We start from the raw sequence: 21654 nt of genomic DNA, 5'->3' as shown, positions 1-21654 counted from the left end.
AGCTTCGTGGGCACTATGGTGTTGAAAGCTGAGCTGTAGTTGATGAACAGCATTCTCACATAGGTGTTCCTTTTGTCCAGGTGAGAAAGGGAGGTGTGGAGTGAGATTGAGATTGTGTAATCTGTGGATCTGTGGCCTTTCTGTGGTTTTCAAAGCACGTCATGGCTACCGACATGAGTGCCATGGGGCGGTCATCACTTAGGCAGGTTACCTTCGCTTCCTTGGGCACAGGGACTATGGTTGTCTGCTTGAAACATGTAGGTATTACAGACTCGGTCAGGGAGAGGTTGAAAATATCAGTGGAGACACTTGACAGTTGGTCCGCGCATGCTTTGAGTCTACGTCCTGGTAATCCATCTGGCCCCCGGCTTTGTGAATGTTGGCCTGTTTAAAGGTTTTGTTCACATCGGCTACCGAGAACGTTACCACACAGTCATCCAGAACAGCTGGTGCTCTAATGCATGCTTCAGTGTTGCTTGCCTCGAAGCGAGCATAAAATGCATTTTGCTCGTCTGGTAGGCTTGCGGCACTGGGCAGCTCGCGTCTGTGTTTCCCTTTGTAGTCCGTAATAGTTTTCAAGCCCTGCCATATCTGACGAGTGTCAGAGCCGGTGTAGTAGGATTCAATCTTAATCCTGTATTGAGACTTTGCTTGTTTGATGGTTCGTCTGAAGGCATAGCGGGATTTTTTACAAGAGTCCGGATTAGTCTCCCACTCCTTGAAAGCGGCAGCTCTAGCCTTTAGCTCGATGAGGATGTTGCCTGTAATCCATGGCTTCTGGTTGGGATATGTACGTACAGTCACTGTGGGGACAATGTCATCGATTCACTTATTGATGAAGCCGATAACTAAGGTGGTGTATTCCTCAATGCCATTGGAATATGTTCCGGGATTCATCCAGTCTGTGCTAGCAAAACAGTCCTGTAGTGTAGCATCCATCTCATCTGACCACTTCTGTATTGAGCGAGTCACTGGTACTTCCTGCTTTAGTTTTTGTTTGTAAGCAGGAATCAGGAAGACAGAACTATGGTCAGATTTGCCAAATGGAGGGTGGAGGAGAGCTTTGTATGCATCTCTGTGTGTGGAGTAAAGGTGGTCTAGGATTTTTTCCCCCCCTGGTTGCACATGTGACATGCTGGTAATAATGTTGTAAAACTGATTTAAGTTTGCCTGCATTAAAGTCCACGGCCACTAGGAGCGCCGCTTCTGGGTGAGCATTTTCTTGTTTGCTTATGGACTTATAGAGTTGGTTGAGAGCAGTCTTAGTGCCAGCTTCGCTTTGTGGTGGTAAATAGATGGCTACGAATAATACAGATGAGAACTCTCTGGGTAGATAGTGTTGTCGACAGCTTATCATAAGGTACTCTACCTCAGGCGAGCAATACCTCAAGACTTCTTTAATACTAGACATCGCGCACCAGCTGTTATTGACAAAAAGACACACAAGCCACCCCTCGTCTTACCAGAGGTAGCGTCTCTGTTCTGCCGGTGCATGGAAAATCCCGCCAGCTCTATTGTCCGTTTCTTCATTCAGCCACGTCTCGGTGAAACATAAGATGTTACAGTTTTATTGTCCCGTTGGTAGGATAATCTTAATAGTAGGTCATCAATTTTATTTTCTAACGATTGCACGTTAGGAATGGGAATGGAAGGCATTGAGAGTTTACTCGCTCGCCTCTGGATTCTCAGAAGGATCCCTTATCTGCGTCCCCTTTTCCGGTGTATTTTCTTCATGCAAATGCATGGATCTGGGTCTGTTCCAGTGAAAGCAGGATATCCTTCTCGTCGGACTCGTTAAAGGAAAAAGTTTATTTCTGTCCGCGGTGAGTAATCACTTTTCTGATGTCCAGAAGTTATTTTCGATCATAATGTTGCTGCTACCGTCTCTTATGTACACAATAAGTAAAAAAAAATAAGTTACACAAAACGCAAAAAAAATTACAAAATTGCACCATTGGTTGGGAGAATGTAAAACGTCAGCCATGTTCTTCGGCGCCATCTTTTACTTGACCTGAAGCCACTCCTACGTTGTCTTGGCTGTGTGTTCAGGGTCGTTGTCCTGTTGGAAAGTGAACCTTCGCTCCAGTCTGAGGTCCTGAGCGCTTTGGAGCAGGTTTTCATCGATTATCTTTATACTTTGCTTCCTTCATCTTTGACTCGATCCTGATTAGTCTCCCAGTCCCTGCCGCTGAAAAACATCCCCACAGCATGTTTCTGCCACCACTTTGCTTCCCCGTAGGGATGGTGCCAGGTTTCCTCCAGACGTGACACTTGACATTATGGCCAAAGAGTTCAATCTTGGTTTCATCAGACCAGAGAATCTTGTTTCTCATGGTCTGAGAGTCCTTTTGGCAAACTGGAAGCGGGCCGTCGTGTGCCTTTTACTGAGGAGTGGCTTCCGTCTGGCCACTCTACCATAATGGCCTGATTAGTGGAGTGCTGCAGAGATGGTTGTACTTCTAAAATGTTCTCCTAGCTCCACAGAGGAACTCTGGAGCTCTGGCAGAGTGACCAGCGGGTTCTTGGTCACCTCCCTGACCAAGGCCCTTCTCCCTCAATTACTCAGTTTTGCCGGGTGGCCAGCTCTAGGAAGAGTCTTGGTGGTTCCAAATTTCTTCCGTTTAAGAATGATGGAGGCCACTGTGTTCTTGGGGACCTTCAATGTTGCAGAAATTTTTTGGTACCCTTCCCCAGATCTGTGCCTTGACACAATCCTGTCTCTGAATTCTACAGACAATTCCTTTGACCTCGTGGCTTGGTTTTTTCTGTGACATGTCAACTGTGGGACCTTATATTGACAAGTGTGTGCCTTTCCAAATCATGTCCAGTCAAATTTACCACAGGAGGACTCCAATCAAGTTTTAGAAACATCTCAAGGATGACCACTGAAAACAGGATGCACCTGAGCTCAACTTCGAGTCTCCTAGCAAAAGGTCTGAATACTTACGTAAATAAGGTATTTCAGTTTTTACTTTGTAATACATTTGCAAAAATTTCTAAAAACATGTTTTTGCTTTGTCATTGTGGGTTATTGTGTGTGTAGATTGATGAGAAAAAATAGATATTTAATACATTTTAGAATAAGGCTGTAACGTATTATTTTTTGAAAAAGTCAAGGGGTCTTGAATACTTCCCAAATACACTGTATCTCTCCACAAAACCCTCAGCCCTTATAGAGTAAGGGAAACAACTAGTTCAAGGTTTCAGAGTGATTGATGCCACCGATTGAAATGTCACTAGCGCGCACACCTCTAACAAGCTAGCAATTTCCCACCAGTTACAACAACACGCCTGGAGTTTTCAAAAAGGCACGTAAAAGACTCTGAGAGCAGAAGGCAAAAGATTCTTTGGCAAAAGATTCTTTGATTCTTTTTTCTTTTTGGCCTGAATGCAAAGCGCTATGTCTGGAGAAACCCAGACAAAGCTCTTCACCCATCTAACACTATCCCTACCGTGAAGCATGGAGGTGACAACTGCTTTATAACGGCAGGGACTGGTAGACTGGTAAGGATAGAGCCAAATACAGGCAATCTTTGATGAGAACCTGTTTCAGAGTGAGAACGATCTTAGACTGGGGGCGAAGATTTGCGTTCCAACAGAACAATGACCCCAAGCACACAGAAATAGCAACATTGGAATGGCTTCAGAACAAGAATGTGAAAGTCATTGAGTGGCTCAGCTAAGAGCCCAGACTTGATTCTCATAGAAAGTCTCTGGAAAAACTTGAAGATTGCTGTTCACCGCCTCTCCCCATCTAACTTAATAGAGCTTGAGAAAATCTTCAAAGAAGAATGGGAGAAAATCCCGAAATCCAGATGTGCAAAGCTGAACTACAGACATATCTAGTACGACTCAAAGCTGTAGTCACAGTCAAAGGTGCTTCTACAAAGTATTGAGTCAGGGGTGTGAATACTTATGTAAATGAGATATTTCTGTATTTCATTTTCAAAACATTTGCAAACATGTTTTCATTTTGTCATAATGGGGTATTTATTGTGTGTAGATAGGTGAGAGAGAAAAAATCTAATCCAATTTGAATTCAGGCTGTAACAACAAAATGTGGAATAAGTAATGGGGTATGAATACTTTCTGAAAGCACTGTACATGTAATTAACAGTTTCCATGACAAACTCTGTGGGGGTTTCATTTGTAATAAGTCAGAGGTGTACTTATGTTATCAAGTCAATATGAAACAAGTATAAATGTAGCAAATGAAGCATGTAGCTATCATTTAGAGGAAATTGTACTAAATTGAAATTGTACTAAGTTAATAAATCAGATTATTAGAAAATACACCACCAAGTCTACGTTGTCTGGAATCAATCTCATGAGCACTTTGTTATTTGACTGTTCAACACACACTTTTTAACTTTTTTATTATTTTCAATGACGGCCTTGTTCAGGGGCAGAACGACAGATTTTTTACCTTGTCAGCTCGGGGATTCGATCTTGCAACCTTTCGGTTACTAGTCCAACGCTCTAACCACTAGGCTACTTGCCGCCAAATAATCTCTGTCTCCTCATCCAGTCTTTAAACTCTCTCTTCTCCTTAACCTCTGCCCCGCTCCATTCCCCCTGCTTTGTCTGGTTGGTGAGGGAGCGTTGGCCCCGGGCCCCTGGCTCAGGGCCAGGCCCATTAGCCCCAGACTGGCAGCCATGTGTTTATCAGCAGAGATTATTACACTGTGGCAATGACACCGCTCTAATGAAGGGAGCCCAAACGGGTCATTGTACGGAAGAGCACCCTGTAATGCCTCTGCTTTTGTGTGTGTGAGAGAGAGAGTGTCTCTGTGAGAGATACAGTTGAGAGATGAAGAGAGAGGGAGGGAGAGAGAGATTGAGAGACCGAGATACTCCTGATGACAATACATCACAGAGTTTCTCACTTGTCAATATTACATGTTTTGTAATTGTCATAGCATAGCTACCAGATTGTAGCAGTTTGTATGTTACGTAATGTTTCGTTCTGGTCTCATCTCTGTGTCTGTCAGGTGGAGTGAGGGAGCTGCAACAGCAGCAGAGTGCCCCGTGCTACAGTGAAAAGGAGGTGAAGAACACAGGGTAGAGCCATGGCAGGATGGGGCCTCCTTCTCCTCCTCCTCCTGTGGGTGGTCTCCCTGGCCCAGGGCTCGTCCTTGCTCTCTGGTCAGCGCCACCGGACCCGTCTGCAGAGGGACCGTCAAGCACGCAACAACGTCCGACCCAACATAATCATCATCCTCACCGATGACCAGGACATCGAACTGGGTAAGACACAGCAGGGTGTGTGTGTGTGCGCGCGTGCATGCATTCTCCATTTGCCCATTCAAAGTCAAGCACTCCATGACCAACTCCATTATTGCCATGGAGTGAGTGGCCTATGGTATCCATTGTCTGAGTGCCAAATCCTGGCCATCTCCCTACCCGTTTAAGCCTTTAAACTGCATATTAGTCTGGAGTGTCAGTATAATGGCCTCGCTGACACCCCTTGTCCCACTCTGATTGGTGAGAAAACCTCCATTGAAAACCAGGAATTTATGGTTGAGCATCTGTTTCACTAAATAATCGGCATCAGCCTGAAATGCCTTTAGTACACATGAATTAAAATGGGCGACACATCACAGAAAATATTTACTCTTATAAAGTTGCTGCTTCCACTAGTGGAGCCTCTAAGTCCAAAGGCTTGGTTATTTTGATTAAAAGGAATTTAACTTTAGTTATTGAAAAGACTAGCAAGGACATTTCAGGCCACTTAACACATCTATATATGGCAAGAAAGTAGCATTTGTGTCTATCTATAAACCCACTGTTTTTGAGGACAGCTTTTTCCCTGGGCTTACCGAAGAATTGTTAGCACTTTCAGAGTATGAATTGGTTTTAGGGGCAGTGTGGCAGACCAGGGGGTTTGGTCAAGACGTTTTACACAGATCAGACACGGACAGAATATGATTAGCTCGGGTTCAAGGGTGTTTATTAAATAATAAATCAAAAGAAAAGGATAGGTCTCCCCCATGAGAGCCTCTCCGGGATACCGTCTTCTGGGCTCCGGGTCTGCTGTATCCTGTCGGGCACACAAACGCAACTCCCTCGTCTTAGCTCGGGCACCGTCTCCAACTACATGGAAGTTACCTTACTTCCCCCAGTCCTCCCTGTGTGCTGCCCTTCTGGCAGCTTTATGGGGCTTGTACAGCTGGTCAGCAATCAGCCCTTGATTACTCACCAACTCCCCAATCACCCACAATTAGTCCTGGGAGTAGAGCCCGTCGAGACCTGGCACGTCCAGCAGATGAAGCCATCGCCTTGTGATGTACAGTGGGGCAAAAAAGTATTTAGTCAGCCACCAATTGTGCAAGTTCTCCCACTTAAAAAGATGAGAGAGGCCTGTAATTTTCATCATAGGTACACTTCAACTATGACAGACAAAATGAGAAAAAAAATCCAGAAAATCACATTGTAGGATTTTTTATGAATTTATTTGCAAATTATGGTGGAAAATAAGTATTTGGTCAATAACAAAAGTTTATCTCAATACTTTGTTATATACCCTTTGTTGGCAATGACAGAGGTCAAACGTTTTCTGTAAGTCTTCACAAGGTTTTCACACACTGTTGCTGGTATTTTGGCCCATTCCTCCATGCAGATCTCCTCTAGAGCAGTGATGTTTTGGGGCTGTTGCTGGGCAACACGGACTTTCAACTCCCTCCAAAGATTTTCTATGGGGTTGAGATCTGGAGACTGGCTAGGCCACTCCAGGACCTTGAAATGTTTCTTACGAAGCCACTCCTTCGTTGCCCGGGCGGTGTGTTTGGGATCATTGTCATGCTGAAAGACCCAGCCACGTTTCATCTTCAATGCCCTTGCTGATGGAATGAGGTTTTCATTCAAAATCTCACGATACATGGCCCCATTCATTCTTTCCTTTACACGGATCAGTCGTCCTGGTCCCTTTGCAGAAAAACAACCCCAAAGCATGATGTTTCCACCCCCATGCTTCACAGTAGGTATGGTGTTCTTTGGATGCAACTCAGCATTCTTTGTCCTCCAAACACGACGAGTTGAGTTTTTACCAAAAAGTTATATTTTGGTTTCATCTGACCATATGACATTCTCCCAATCTTCTTCTGGATCATCCAAATGCTCTCTAGCAAACTTCAGACGGGCCTGGACATGTACTGGCTTAAGCAGGGGTCACGTCTGGCACTGCAGGATTTGAGTCCCTGGCGGCGTAGTGTGTTACTGATGGTAGGCTCTGTTACTTTGGTCCCAGCTCTCTGCAGGTCATTCACTAGGTCCCCCCGTGTGGTTCTGGGATTTTTGCTCACCGTTCTTGTGATCATTTTGACCCCACGGGGTGAGATCTTGCGTGGAGCCCCAGATCGAGGGAAATTATCAGTGGTCTTGTATGTCTTCCATTTCCTAATAATTGCTCCCACAGTTGATTTCTTCAAACCAAGCTGCTTACCTATTGCAGATTCAGTCTTCCCAGCCTGGTGCAGGTCTACAATTTTGTTTCTGGTGTCCTTTGACAGCTCTTTGGTCTTGGCCATAGTGGAGTTTGGAGTGTGACTGTTTGAGGTTGTGGACAGGTGTCTTTTATACTGATAACAAGTTCAAACAGGTGCCATTAATACAGGTAACGAGTGGAGGAAAGAGGAGCCTCTTAAAGAAGAAGTTACAGGTCTGTGAGAGCCAGAAATCTTGCTTGTTTGTAGGTGACCAAATACTTATTTTCCACCATAATTTGCAAATAAATTCATAAAAAATCCTACAATGTGATTTTCTGGATTTTTTTCCCTCATTTTGTCTGTCATAGTTGAAGTGTACCTATGATGAAAATTACAGGCCTCTCTCATCTTTTTAAGTGGGAGAACTTGCACAATTGGTGGCTAACTAAATACTTTTTTGCCACACTGTATGTATTCATTTGGAGCTGGTCTGATTAATTAATTGATTACATTTATTGAGCATGGAAGCCAGTGGCTTTAAAATAAAAATCATATTTATTTTTCCAGAATATTTTGTTTTTACAGAGATAAAGGTTTGCTTCATGTGGCCATATTGTTAGCAGTATGAGAATATTTTTTCTCATGTCTATAAAGAAGAAGTGAAGTGCGACTGGCAGACATAATGTAAAGGAGCATCTTGCTTACATCTAATTAGGCTAATTGATGTAGAAATATTTGATTGCTGAAAAAGAAAGAGTCATTATAACAAGAAGGAGCTCAATAAAACGCAAAATTCAAAGCTGTGACAAATGTGTTTTAGAAAAATTGAAAAACAAATACAGTTGAGTGATTGATTGATTAAAACAAATGTCTCTTCATTTACACTCTTACTTTCACCTTACTATACCTTCTATTATTACTTTCATCATGGGAAAACAAGTGCAAACTTTGCACCTGGTGCGTAAATCAGGCGCCAAGTAAGCTGCGGAATCCTTTTTTAAAAGTCTGTTCTGTGCACTGCATACAATATATCACACAAATGCCTGTGCTGCATAATACACATAATCCTACACCATTTTACTCATTCACTTGTGTGGAAGAAAGAGCAGTGAAAGTCTCCAATGCACAGTATAACATTCCAGGTTATTGGTACTGTCATGACAGGAACAACGTTTTTTGGCATTTATAGTGAAAACATGTAGTTGTATTTATTTATATTTTTACACACAGTTATTGCATTTTGCACACAGTCAACTGATTTGATAGACAAGTAATTGGAATACAAAAAGTAAATATAACTGCGAGCAGCAATGAATGGGGTTCACAGGATGACGGAAAGGACACAACACCAGTTGCATAACAAAGCAAGCACTCTATCATGTAGGAACTCATTGTCTTACGTCAGATCGCGACGCTCATCCCTCAACCGATCTGTCTTGTAGGACATGGAACACATCTAAAACAAAAATTGATTTTGCTCATCCGCCTAACACTAGTTCCTAATTCTGAAAATCACTCCGCTCTCGGTAGCTATAGATGCACCTGATATTATGGCAATCCAAACCATGCTCCAGCTAGCAGCAAAGTGCAAGCTTGTTTCAGTGGTCATATGTGACTCCACCTGGATTCGGTCTTATGTAGCAAAATTTGAAATTGTGTTTTTTACATTGGAGACTCAGAGCTACAAAAGGGTATATCATACACTGCATTTGAGGAACAATGTGGAAGTAATTCTGCTTTGAAAGTTGATCAACTTGTAAACTTACTTTTGAGAAAATGGCCTTTGAATATTTTGATATCTAGTGAAGAGCTCCACTTTGTCTACACCCATTCAGGATTGTTCACACCCTCTTAGACAGTAAATCATGCAGCGCCTTGTGTCACAAACGCAGATTTTAGAGAAACAACAAATGTCGGTACATATAAGCATCTTATATCGGCTGAAAGCTTAAATTCTTCTTAATATAACTGCACTGTCCAATTTACAGTAGCTATTACTGTGAAAAAATGCCATGCTATTGTTTGAGGAGAGATCCTAACAACAAAACACTTTTTCACCGCGATAGGTTTGATCAATTCACCTCTGAAGGTGAAATGTGTACTTCCATTCTGAAATATTGCTCTGATTTATCATCCAAAGGGTCCCAGAGATAACATGAAGTGTCGTTTTGTTGGATAAAATCATTTTTCCTATCTTAAAAAGGTCCATATAGCATGCACGATTAATTTTATATTTCCACTCGTTCAATTTGCAAAGAAGAGAATCTGTGAAAATCTAACCCAAAACAATGTTTCAACCAGTCAAATCAAGTTCGTACATATTCCTCAGAGATCCTAAAACGTAACCAGACTTCACTATATCATTAGGGGTGTAGTATATCCTATAGGACACCAAATGTGGTCATAGCACGCCGATGACGCGGGCGGTCTTCACTTGAACAACTCTAACTTTGTGAAATAAGCGCCAATCGGGGTCAAACAAAGCTAGCTAGATAGCCAATGAGCTGGGCTTTACGGGAGTATCTGGAAACCCTGTATCTGTTGTAAAATTTAGCTACTAACCTTGTGCGACAGCATGCCTTTTCCTTTTGGACAAAAATTCTAAGAATATTCAGAGTTATGAAGTTATGAAAACTGGTTGTTTTGCAAATGTTGAACTTATAATATGGCTACTAATACTGGAAAAGCTAAATCAAAGTCCAAGTATACAGATCTGACGATATTCTTGCAAAAAAAATGTAATATGAATGCAAATGTCTCCTTCATGATTTGCCCAAATATACCTGGGTGACTTCACACTGGCCCGGATGCCATTCCATCTGAACTGTTACTACATTTTTGGGGCATTAATCTCTCTACTGCCAAAGAAAGGGAAAGATCACACAGATTGTCGTCTGATATCTTTAAATTATTCGGACAAAATGTTGTTCAAAAGTGTTGGCGTTACGGATGGCAAAGTATTTGTGTTAGGATAAGTTCATTCACATAGAGCAGTCAGGTTTTATGAAAGGTTGAAGCTGACAATGTCCATCGATGAATGCGTGTAATACATGAAACACAACTGGACACACCTTGTGCTGTGCTGTCTCTAGATGCCGAGAAGACTTTTGACAGGCTTGAATGGTAGTACTTGTGGGCTGTCTTGGAGAAATCTGGTTTGGGAAAGAATTTTACCGATATGGTTTGTGTGTTAACCCTGTTGCTATGGTGTCTAGTGATGTCATACACTCAGGTCCATTCCCTATTTTTTGGAGATGTAGACAAGGGGACGGCCTCTCCACAACGTTACTCAGAGCCTTTAGCACAACATCTAAGGCAGAATGTAATTGCTTTTCCTATACTGATTACATCTTCCTCTCATATCATATCACTACATGCAGATGATATTTTCCTATATATGACAGATATTCAGAATTCAATCTCGTCTTTATTATCCGTATTTGAAGAATTCAAAAGATAAAATGGACAAAATCAGCATTAATGTTGCTTAATGAAGCAGCCAAGAAAGTTTCCCTTCCCTCAACAATTCCTATAAAAACACAGTTCACTTATTTGTTTATTAGTATACAAACATCTATGCATGGTCTGGTGAAGTATAATTATGAGAACATTTACTAGGATGTTGAATGAGATTTAACCGTTTGGGAGAAGTTGCCTGCTTCTTTACAAACTAGGGTCACTTCCATAAAGATGAATGTGTTGCCATGTATTAGATTCCTGAGCATAACGATCCCACTCCCTCCACCAGTAGGCTATTGGGGAATGATTGATAAATGCATACATAAATACCTTTGGAATGGCAAACATCCAAAGATTAGGCTGGAGGTGTTAAAACGACAGAAGTGTAATGGTGGACTTGCATTACCAAATTGTTTTATTTACCACCAGTATTTCCAGTTACGCCCACTTAGATCATGGTTTGATCAGTCTCTTGGAGAACTATTGAGGAAGAATGTGTTTCAGCTATTAGATTGCAGGATGTGTTATTTTCTGGTATATCTAATAAGAAATGCATGTTGTATTTTGGTCCTATTATTTCTAATACAATATAGAACTTTAGGAAGGTTGAGAAGTGTGTAGGTGGTAACTGGAAATGGCATCTCCATACACATAACAAGGCTATTACTTCCGGTATAAATAAGAATTTTGAGTCGAGAGCCTGGTCTGCAAAAGGCGTCAATAATCTAGGGGCTATATTCAATTCAAAGGGTCTCCTTAGTTTTCAGGAACTCCGTCTTTGTTTTGATTTGCCAGGGTCGTCATTCTTTCTAAACTCAGCAAAAAAGAAACCTCCCTTTTTCAGGACCCTGTCTTTCAAAGATAATTCGTAAAAATCCAAATAACTTCACAGATCTTCATTGTAAAGGGTTTGAACACTGTTTTCCAGGCTTGTTCAATGAACCATAAACAATTAATGAACATGCACCTGTGGAACGGTCGTTAAGACACTAACAGCTTAGACGGTAGGCAACTAAGGTCAAAGTTATGAAAATTTAGGACACTAAAGAGGCCTTTCAACTGACTCTGAAAAACACCAAAAGAAAGATGCTCAGGGTCCCTGGTCATCTGCGTGAACGTGCCTTAGGCATGTTGCAAGGAGCGCTGAGGACTACAGATGTGGCCAGGGCAATAAATTGCCATTTCCGTACTGTGAGACGCCTAAGACAGCGCTACAGGGAGACAGGACAGACAGCTGCCCAGGATCGGTACATCCGTACATCACACCTGCGGGACAGGTACAGGATGGCAACAACAACTGCCTGAGTTACACCAGGAACGCACAATCCCTCCGTCAGTGTTCAGATTGTCCGCAATAGGCTGAGAGAGGCTGGACTGAGGGCTTGTAGGCCTGTTGTAAGGCAGGTCCTCACCAAACATCACCGGCAACAATGTCGCCTATGGGTACAAACCCACCGTCGCTGGACCAGACAGGCCTGGCAAAAATTGCTCTTCACTGCTCTTCATGGTTTTGTCTAACCATGGGTGATGGTTGGATTCGCATTTATCGTCGAAGGAATGAGCGTTACACCGAGGCCTGTACTCTGGAGCGGGATCGATTTGGAGGTGGAGGGTCCGTCATGGTCTGGGGCGGTGTGTCACAGCATCATCGGACTGAGCTTGTTGTCATTGCAGGCAATCTCAACGCTGTGCGTTACAGGGAAGACCTCCTCCCTCATGTGGTACCCTTCCTGCAGGCTCATCCTAACATGACCCTCCAGCATGACAATGCCACCAGCCATACTGCTCGTTCTGTGTGTGTTTTCCTGCAAGACAGGAATATTGTGTTCTGCCATGGCCAGCAAAGAGCCTGGATCTAAATCCCATTGAGCAAGTCTGGGACCTGTTGGATCGGAGGGTGAGGGCTTGTGCCATTCCCCCCAGAAATGTCTGTGAACTTGTAGGTGCCTTGGTGAAGAGTGGGGTAACATCTCACAACAAGAACTGGCAAATCCGGTGCAGTCCATGAGGAGGAGATGACTGCAGTACTTAATGCAGCTGGTGGTCACACCAGATACACACCAGATACCCCCCCCCCCCCCCCCTTTGTTCAGGGACATATTATTCCAATTCTGTTAGTCACATGTCTGTGGAACTTGTTCAGTTTATGTCTCAGTTGTTCATATCTCAGACTGCGGTCAGCGCTTCGTACCTATGGAGTTCTATATCTGACTACAGTCAACGCTTCGTACCTATGGGGTTCTATATCTTAGACTGCGGTAAGTGCTTCGTACCTATGGGGTTCTATATCTTAGTCTGCGCTTCGTACCTATGGGGTTCTATATCTCAGACTACAGTCAGTGCTTCATACCTATGGGGTTCTATATCTCAGACTACAGTCAGTGCTTCATACCTATGGGGTTCTATATCTCAGACTACAGTCAGTGCTTCATACCTATGGGGTTCTATATCTTAGACTGCGGTCAGTGCTTCATACCTATGGGGTTCTATATCTCAGACTACAGTCAGTGCTTCATACCTATGGGGTTCTATATCTGACTACAGTCAGTGCTTCGTCCCTATGGGGTTCTATATCTTAGACTGCGGTCAGCGCTTCGTCCCTATGGGGTTCTATATCTCAGACTACAGTCAGTGCTTCGTCCCTATGGGGTTCTATATCTTAGACTGCGGTCAGCGCTTCGTCCCTATGGGGTTCTATATCTTAGACTGCGGTCAGCGCTTCGTCCCTATGGGGTTCTATATCTCAGACTACAGTCAGTGCTTCATACCTATGGGGTTCTATATCTCAGACTACAGTCAGCGCTTCGTCCCTATGGGGTTCTATATCTTAGACTGCGGTCTGCGCTTCGTGAATATGGGGTCCCACGGGGTACAACTTTGGGAAGCCACCTGGTGATAGAGTGGATTTTTACATTCCCATCCAGAGGTTCTGTCTGCTATTTACTCTCATCTTCAACTATTAAAGCAGAAAGATCTATCAATGGTTAAAGCATGGGTCAATTATTTGGCTGTCGATGATGAGGCTATTGACTGGGAGAATGTCTGGGAGAATATATTTAATCAAAGAACTCATCAAAGAACCCAAACCATAAATTCTCATTTTAAACTTTGTCATAGATCATACTGGACACCACTTGTAAGATTTCATGCAAAACAGGCTTAAAGCCCATACTGTGACATATGTAATCTCAATACACTTGGCACATACAAGCATATGATATGGGATTGTCCTGAGGTTTATGAGTTTTGGAGGAAAGTGTTGTCTATTCTCTCTGACATGGTTGATAAAACTGTACCCCTTGAACCAATTCTGCTGTTGCTTAACGATGATACAGGTATGCAGCTTAATGAGAACCAGCAAAAGTTTTGGCTGTCTGGGTTGACTGCTGTGAAAAAACTTGTTGTTCAGCGCTGGTTGCCACCACATTACCTTCATATAAGGAAATGGCAAGCATACTTTCATAACGTAATTATGTTGGAATTTATCCACTGCCCGTATGAATAAAGACAGTCCTTGCACTTTGGAACATGGAAAGTAGCTGTCTCAGAAATCTCTAAACTGTTGGATATGATGTAGGTGTGTGGTGTAAAATGCTTACTTGATAGTGTTTTATTTGCAAATTACTTTGCTGTGTATATTCTAGTGTAGGGCGTGTTTAAAAAAAAAAAAGTATTCATTATTATTTAGATTTTTATATAAATGTTTTATATATTATGGGTTGTCCAAGGTTGAGGATAGGGTGGGGCTGCCAGAGGAATAGGTGGTGTGGGATGTTCAACAAAAAAAGGGGGAAAGTGTAATATTGTATTTTATTTTTATGATTGTATTGCCCTCATGACCTAATAAAAAAAAAACTGTTCACTCTCTCTCTCTCTCTCCCTCTCTCGCATCCCTCACCCCATCCATCTTTTTGCCTCTCTTCCCCTCAATCTCCTCTTCCCCCTCTCTTTCTCCTCCAGGCTCAATGCAGGCCATGAATAAGACACGGCGTATCATGGAGCAGGGAGGCACCCATTTCTCTAATGCCTTCTCCACCACTCCCATGTGCTGCCCGTCACGCTCCTCTATTCTGACAGGGAAGTACGTTCACAACCACCACACCTTCACCAACAACGAGAACTGTTCCTCACCCTCCTGGCAGGCCCACCATGAGCCTCACACCTTCGCTGTGCACCTTAACAACTCAGGGTACAGGACGGGTGAGTGTGAGCTGTGCACACACACACACACACACACTTTATTGCAAAGAGAATCACTTTGTACTTATCACCCCCCCTCCCCCAATGTCCTAGCGTTATTTGGGAAGTACCTGAATGAGTACAACGGCTCGTATGTGCCCCCTGGCTGGAGGGAGTGGGTAGCGCTGGTGAAGAACTCTCGCTTCTACAACTACACTCTGTGCAGGAACGGCGTGCGGGAGAAGCATGGCGGCAACTATCCAAAGGTTCCATCCTGTTTCAGTTTTCACTCACACATTGGAGTAACCTACTCAGATCATAATTTAATCATCCAATTTCATGATTATAATACTGTTATAAGACAGTATAGTAAACAGATTATTCTGAATCTAAATATTGTTATAAGGAAGCTGTTATGACAAGCTCTATTTCTCTATTCACATTCATCTTTCCCCTTCTGGGAGGAAGTAATATTACAGTTCAGATCCTCATGGTCAGGTGATTCTTGCTTCCACAGGACTATCTCACAGACATCATCACCAATGACAGCATCAACTACTTCCGCTTGTCCAAGAGAATGTACCCCCACCGACCAGTGATGATGGTCCTGAGCCACGCTGCCCCCCATGGGCCGGAGGACTCAGCACCACAGTACAGCACTGCCTTCCCCAATGCCTCGCAGCACATGTAAGAGTATATTGTATACACACACACACACACACACACACTCATTTGACAGAAGATGCAGAAGATGCAGTGTGGTAGTGCACTGCAAGTGGAGATTTGCCTCAGTAACGATCCTTACAAATTGCATCATTTAGACTGGCATTGGTAAAGAGGTTCATGATAGATAGGCATCCATAGATTATGATAACATACTATGGGTCCCGGCCTTTGTCTGCTTGGCACAGTACCCCCGAAGATAAGCGCTTGGCCCTGAATGTTTCTCTTATGCTCTGGAGCTAATGTCACGTCTTCCATTGGCCCTGGGAGAGACATACAGTACCAGTCAAAAGTTTGGACACACCTACTCATTCAAGGATTTTTCTTTATTTGTACTATTTTCTACGTTGTAGAATAAAACTATGAAATAACATATATGGAATCATGCAGTAACAAAAAAAGTGTAAAAAAAATTGAAATATATTTTATATGGCCATTTGCCTTGATAACAGCTTTGTGCACTCTTGGCATTCTCTCAACCAGCTTCATGAGTAATGCTTTAACAAGGAGTTCCCATATATGCTGAGCACTTGTTGGCTGCTTTTCCTTCACTCTGCGATCCAACTCATCCCAAACCATCACACTTTGGTTGAGGTCAGGTGACTGTGGAGGCCAGGTCATCTGATGCAGCGCTCCATCACTCTCCTTCTTAGTCAAATAACCCTTTCACAGCCTGGAGGTGTGTTGGGTCATTGTCCTGTTGAAAAACAAATGATAGTCCCACTAGGTGCAAACCAAATGGCATGGTGTATTGCTGCAAAATGCTGTGGTAGCCATGCTGGTTAAGTGTGCTTTGAATTCAAAAAATCACTGACAGTGTCACCAGCAAAGCACCCTCACACCATCACACCTCCTCCTCCATGCTTCACTGTGGGAACCACACATGCAGAGATCATCCGTTCACCTCCTCTGCGTCTCACAAAGACACAGTGGTCGGAACCATACATTTCAAAATCGGACTCATCAGACAGAAGGACAGATTTCCACTGGTCTAATGTCCATTGCTCGTGTTTCTTGGCCCAAGTAAGTCTCTTCTTCTTATTGGTGTCCTTTAGTAGTGATTTCTTTGCAGCAATTCGACCATGAAGGCCTGATTCACACAGTCTCCTCTGAACAGTTGATGTTGAGATGTGTCTGTTGCTTGAACTCTTGTGAAGCATTTATTTGGGCTGCAATTTCTGAGGCTGGTAACTCTAATGAACTTATCCTCTGCAGCAGAGGTAACTCTGGGTCTTCCTTTCCTGTGGTGGTCCTCATGAGAGCCAGTTTCATCATAGCGCTTGATGGTTTTTGCAACTGCATTGAAGAAACTTTCAAAGTTCTTGAAATTTTCCAAATTGACTGACTTTCATGTCTTAAAGTAATGATGGATTGTCGTTTCTCTTAACTTATTTGAGCTGTTCTTGCCATAATATGGACTTGGTCTTTTAAAAAATAGGGCTATCTTCTGTATACCACCCCTACCTTGTCACAACACAACTGATTAGCTCAAATGCAATAAGAAGGAAAGAAATTCCACAAATTAACTTTTAAGAAGGCACACCTGTTAATTGAAATGCATTCCAGGTGAAACCCTCATGAATTGAGGTGGTTGAGAGAATGCCAAGAGTGTGCAAAGCTGTCATCGAGGCAAAGGGTGGCTACTTTGAAGAATCTCATCTCAAATATATCTTGATTTAACACTTTTTTTGTTTCTACATGAGTCCATATGTGTTACTTCATTGTTTTGATTTCTTCACTATTATTCTACAATGTAGAAAATAGTACAAATAAAGAAACCCTTGAATGAGTAGGTGTGTCCAAACTTTTGACTGATACTGTAAATGGAGGCAGTAATGCGCCTGTGTCTTTGGTTGAATGTTCTCTCCTGTAAGAGTGAATTACATAAGCATCATTAAAGTACTGAACAAAGACTTTACACAGTGAATTCGTTCAGCCCAGGCTGTTTTCATGTCAAATTTTAATTGCTTTTTCTCATGAATTTACACACATTCCCACGATGTGAGCTTGTAGATGATCTCACTTTCCCTTCAATATGGAGGGAGAGAAAATGGCTCCCCTCTTACTCCAGCCCTCCTGAAAAAGCTTTTCCTCATCCACATTGCAGACACTTATCTTCAAATCACATTTTATTGGTCACATACACGTGCTTAGCAGATGTTATTGCGTCTGTAGCGAAAAATTTCACAACATATACCCAATACACACAAATCTAAGTAAAGAAATGTAATTAAGAATATATGGATGAGCATAGACTAAGATACAGTATATAAATATGAGATGAGTAATGCAAAATATGTAAACATTAAAGTGACTAGTGTTCCATTTATTAAAGTGACCAGTGATTTCAAGTCTATGTATATAGGCAGCAGCCTCTAATGTACTTGGCTATTTAACAGTCTGATGGCCTTGAGATAGAATATGTTTTTCAGTCTCTCTATCTCAGCTTTGATGCACCTGTACTGACCTCGCCTTCTGGATGATAGCGGGGTGAACAGGCAGTTGCTCGGGTGGTTGTTGTCCTTGATGATCTTTTTGACCTTCCTGTGACATCGGGTGCTGTAGGTGTCCTGGAAGGCAGGTAGTTTGCCCCCGGTGATGCATTGGGCAGACCGCACCACCCTCTGAAGAGCCCTGCGGTTGCGGGCAGTGCAGTTGCCGTACCCTCTTGTTGTCAGGGCCTTGTGCTCCAAGGCCAAAAACGATTAACCTTTTACAAGTCAAATCGATATGCTGTAAATGTTAAATATGCCCTGCCTCCAAAACTTCATTAGATATTTAGCAGTTTGTTTATTTTGTAATCATTAAGGTTCCATCTGTCCCTGAGTAAATATTGATTAAACTGTCCTCTCCGTGTTAGTTGAAATTGATCAGTACAAGCAGCTGGCTGGTTGCCTTTTCTGTGGTTTATATGCCTCCAATTCAGCATTACGCAATAAGTTCTGAGATCACTTTCAAATGTGTGGTTGGAGCCATTTGCAAGCACTGGAAAAGGCTATTGTTGTACATGCTAATCATAAAACAATATGAAACAAGTCATAGCTTGGTATAATGCAATACAATGCAATGCAATAGAATGTGATCCAACAATGATTAATTCACCCCAGAATGTAAAATGTAGAAAGCCATGCAAAATAAACACTTTTCCTTGAATAATATTATGCACTATTAAAATGTTCTCAACCATAATACTATTCGGTGTTAATTCAAAAGATACGTTACCTCTCTTTATAAACTGGGTGGTTCGAGTCCTGAGTGCTGACAGCTGTGGTATATCAGAACGTATACCACGGGTATGACAAAACATTTATTTTTACTGGTCTAGTTACATTGGTAACCAGTTTATAATAGCAATAAGGCACCTCAGGGGTTTGTGGTATATGGCCAATATACCAAGGCTAAGGGCTGTATTCAGGCACACCACGTTGCGTTGTGCATAAGAACAGACCTTAACTGTGGTATTCTGGCCATATACCACGCCCCCTCGTGCCTTATTGCTTGAATATAAAATGTGAGCTCTAAAATGTTCGCATAATGTCTGTCTTTAAAGCTGAAATCCATAAAGTGGGAAATAGCACCACAGTTCGGCAGGTAGGTTAGCGGTTATAAGCGATGGGCCAGTAACAAAGGTTGCTGGTTCATATCCCCTTGATTAAGACAGCCCCCTGCACCTCTCTGATTCAGAGGCGTTGGGTTAAATGCGGAAGACACATTTCAGTTGAATGCATTCAGTTGTATAACTGACTAGGTATTCCCAGTGCTTGCCTTTGTTTTTGTTTTGTTGATGAAACGGAGGAGAGGAGTGTCCAGCAGCGTGGTAAGGAAGTTGCTGTACATATTCTGGTGTTCTATCACGAGTGCAATGATGTCTGTGAGAAATAAAGTGTTTGAAGTAACTTCTTTGTTGTTGTAATATCTCAACCAGACGTGGCAGTTTCACCAACTAAAGATTTCAGCTTTAAGCTCCTCTGTGATTTCTGGAGGCATAATGGTGATAATCTCACAGAAGTAAACACTCTTCTGTCTAAGGTGCTTGGTAACGAAAGTAAGTGCCATAACAGGAAAAGCAAAGACTCGTCAATGAAGATAAAATGTGTTGGTAACTAAGTATGTGCAGGCACAGTTTTCACCAGAAATTATTTCCCCCCTTTACTGGCTCTTTCTTCACACTCGTTTCTCCATCCGTCCCTTTCTTAGAACCCCAAGCTATAACTACGCTCCTAACCCAGACAAGCATTGGATCCTGCGCTACACAGGCCCCATGAAACCTGTCCACATGCAGTTCACCAACATGCTGCAGCGCCGGAGGATGCAGACCCTGCTGTCTGTGGACGACAGTGTGGACAAGGTGGGTCAGACAGAAAGAGAGACAGACAGTGTGGATAAGGTGGGTCAGACAGACAGACAGTTTGGACAAGGAGGAACAGACTGGCTAAATCTACCCGACTACGTGTCTTACTGTGTCGTCGTCCTCAGGTGTACAACATGCTGGTGGAGACAGGTGAGTTGGACAACACCTACATTATCTACACATCAGACCACGGCTACCATATTGGTCAGTTCGGCCTGGTCAAAGGCAAGTCCATGCCATATGAGTTTGACATCCGGGTGCCCTTCTTCATACGAGGCCCCAACGTGGAGGCAGGAGCCATGTGAGTGCAACTTTGAAGACTTCTACAGTACCTTTTTATGAAATATGTTTTTCAATGGAAACGGTTAGCTTTGGCTCTTATCTCACTGTTACTCCTACTGGATCTCTTTTGCAGCACTCATCTCTCTCCTCCACCTGTTCTTGTGTCCTTCTGCAGTAACCTTCATGTGGTGCTGAACATTGACCTGGCTCCCACACTGTTGGACATGGCCGGAGTGGACGTTCCCTCTGACATGGATGGCAAATCCATCCTCAAACTCCTGGACACAGACAAACCTGTCAACAGGTAGAGAAGGTCACACCTTTATTTGCATGTTTTGGACTCAACACAATGGATGCTTCAGGATCACTTGACCTTTCTTGCTCTTGTTGCAGGTTCCAGGTGAACAAGAAGGGGAAGATGTGGAGGGACTCCTTCCTGGTAGAGAGAGGGTCAGTATGTTTCATTCATAATCTAGTCATGAATCAAGAGCAATTAAAGTGATAGTTCACCAACATTTCAGAATTACTTCATAATTGTCCACAGCCAAGTAATCAAAGTTTGATGTACAGTATATTTGGCCAATGTTCTATTTCTCTCATCTGGTTCTATCCTGTTTACACAGGAAGCTGCTCCACAAGAGGGCTGATGGGAAGGACGTGGCCCAGGAGGAGAACTTCCTGCCAAAGTACCAGCGGGTCAAAGACCTGTGTCAGAGAGCAGAGTACCAGAGCTCCTGTGAACAGCCAGGACAGGTAAAAGTTCTGTACAATACCCACATACACAGGCACACACACATTCACATTCACGCGCACGCGCACACACACACACACACACACACACACACACACACACACACACACACACACACACACACACACACACACACACACACACACACACACACACACACACACACACACACACACACTTATACATTAGCAGAAATGTAGCTAAATCTCTCCCCCCCTTCTCCTCTCTCGGCATGTGAAGAAGTGGCAGTGTGTGGAGGACCCTTCTGGTAAGCTGAGTCTGTATAAGTGTAAGGGCATGGCAAGTCTCTATGCCTCACGTATGCAGGCTCTGATGGCCAACAGCGGGTCCCAGCAGTGGGTTGGACGTGTCTCCGATGCTGGAGACAGCTGTGACTGTGGCCCCCTAGGCCCCAAACGTACACCCCTGAAGAGGAAGAGACTGCTCACCAAGAAGAGTGAGTAGTCTTTTCAGTGGCTTATATA

The 21654-nt window shown here is 43.1% G+C and overlaps 1 protein-coding gene across 1 annotated transcript in view; it reads left to right on the top strand.

The window, feature by feature from the left end:
* LOC139540660 (extracellular sulfatase Sulf-2-like) overlaps positions 1–21654 on the top strand; it is a 114634-nt gene that overhangs the window by 69452 nt on the left and 23528 nt on the right. The window contains exons 2-11 of the mRNA XM_071344488.1: positions 4992–5247; positions 14844–15083; positions 15177–15328; positions 15580–15749; positions 19983–20133; positions 20262–20437; positions 20594–20722; positions 20812–20868; positions 21042–21171; positions 21410–21626. Coding sequence (XP_071200589.1) covers positions 5070–5247; positions 14844–15083; positions 15177–15328; positions 15580–15749; positions 19983–20133; positions 20262–20437; positions 20594–20722; positions 20812–20868; positions 21042–21171; positions 21410–21626 — 1600 coding nt within the window. The 5' untranslated portion in view covers positions 4992–5069. The remainder of the gene's footprint in view (positions 1–4991; positions 5248–14843; positions 15084–15176; positions 15329–15579; positions 15750–19982; positions 20134–20261; positions 20438–20593; positions 20723–20811; positions 20869–21041; positions 21172–21409; positions 21627–21654) is intronic.

Source organism: Salvelinus alpinus, chromosome 2 (assembly GCF_045679555.1).
Source record: "Salvelinus alpinus chromosome 2, SLU_Salpinus.1, whole genome shotgun sequence".
Taxonomy (NCBI): domain Eukaryota; kingdom Metazoa; phylum Chordata; class Actinopteri; order Salmoniformes; family Salmonidae; genus Salvelinus; species Salvelinus alpinus.
The sequence above is the reverse complement of the archived record's forward strand: the minus strand, read 5'-3'. Positions and strand labels throughout refer to the sequence as shown.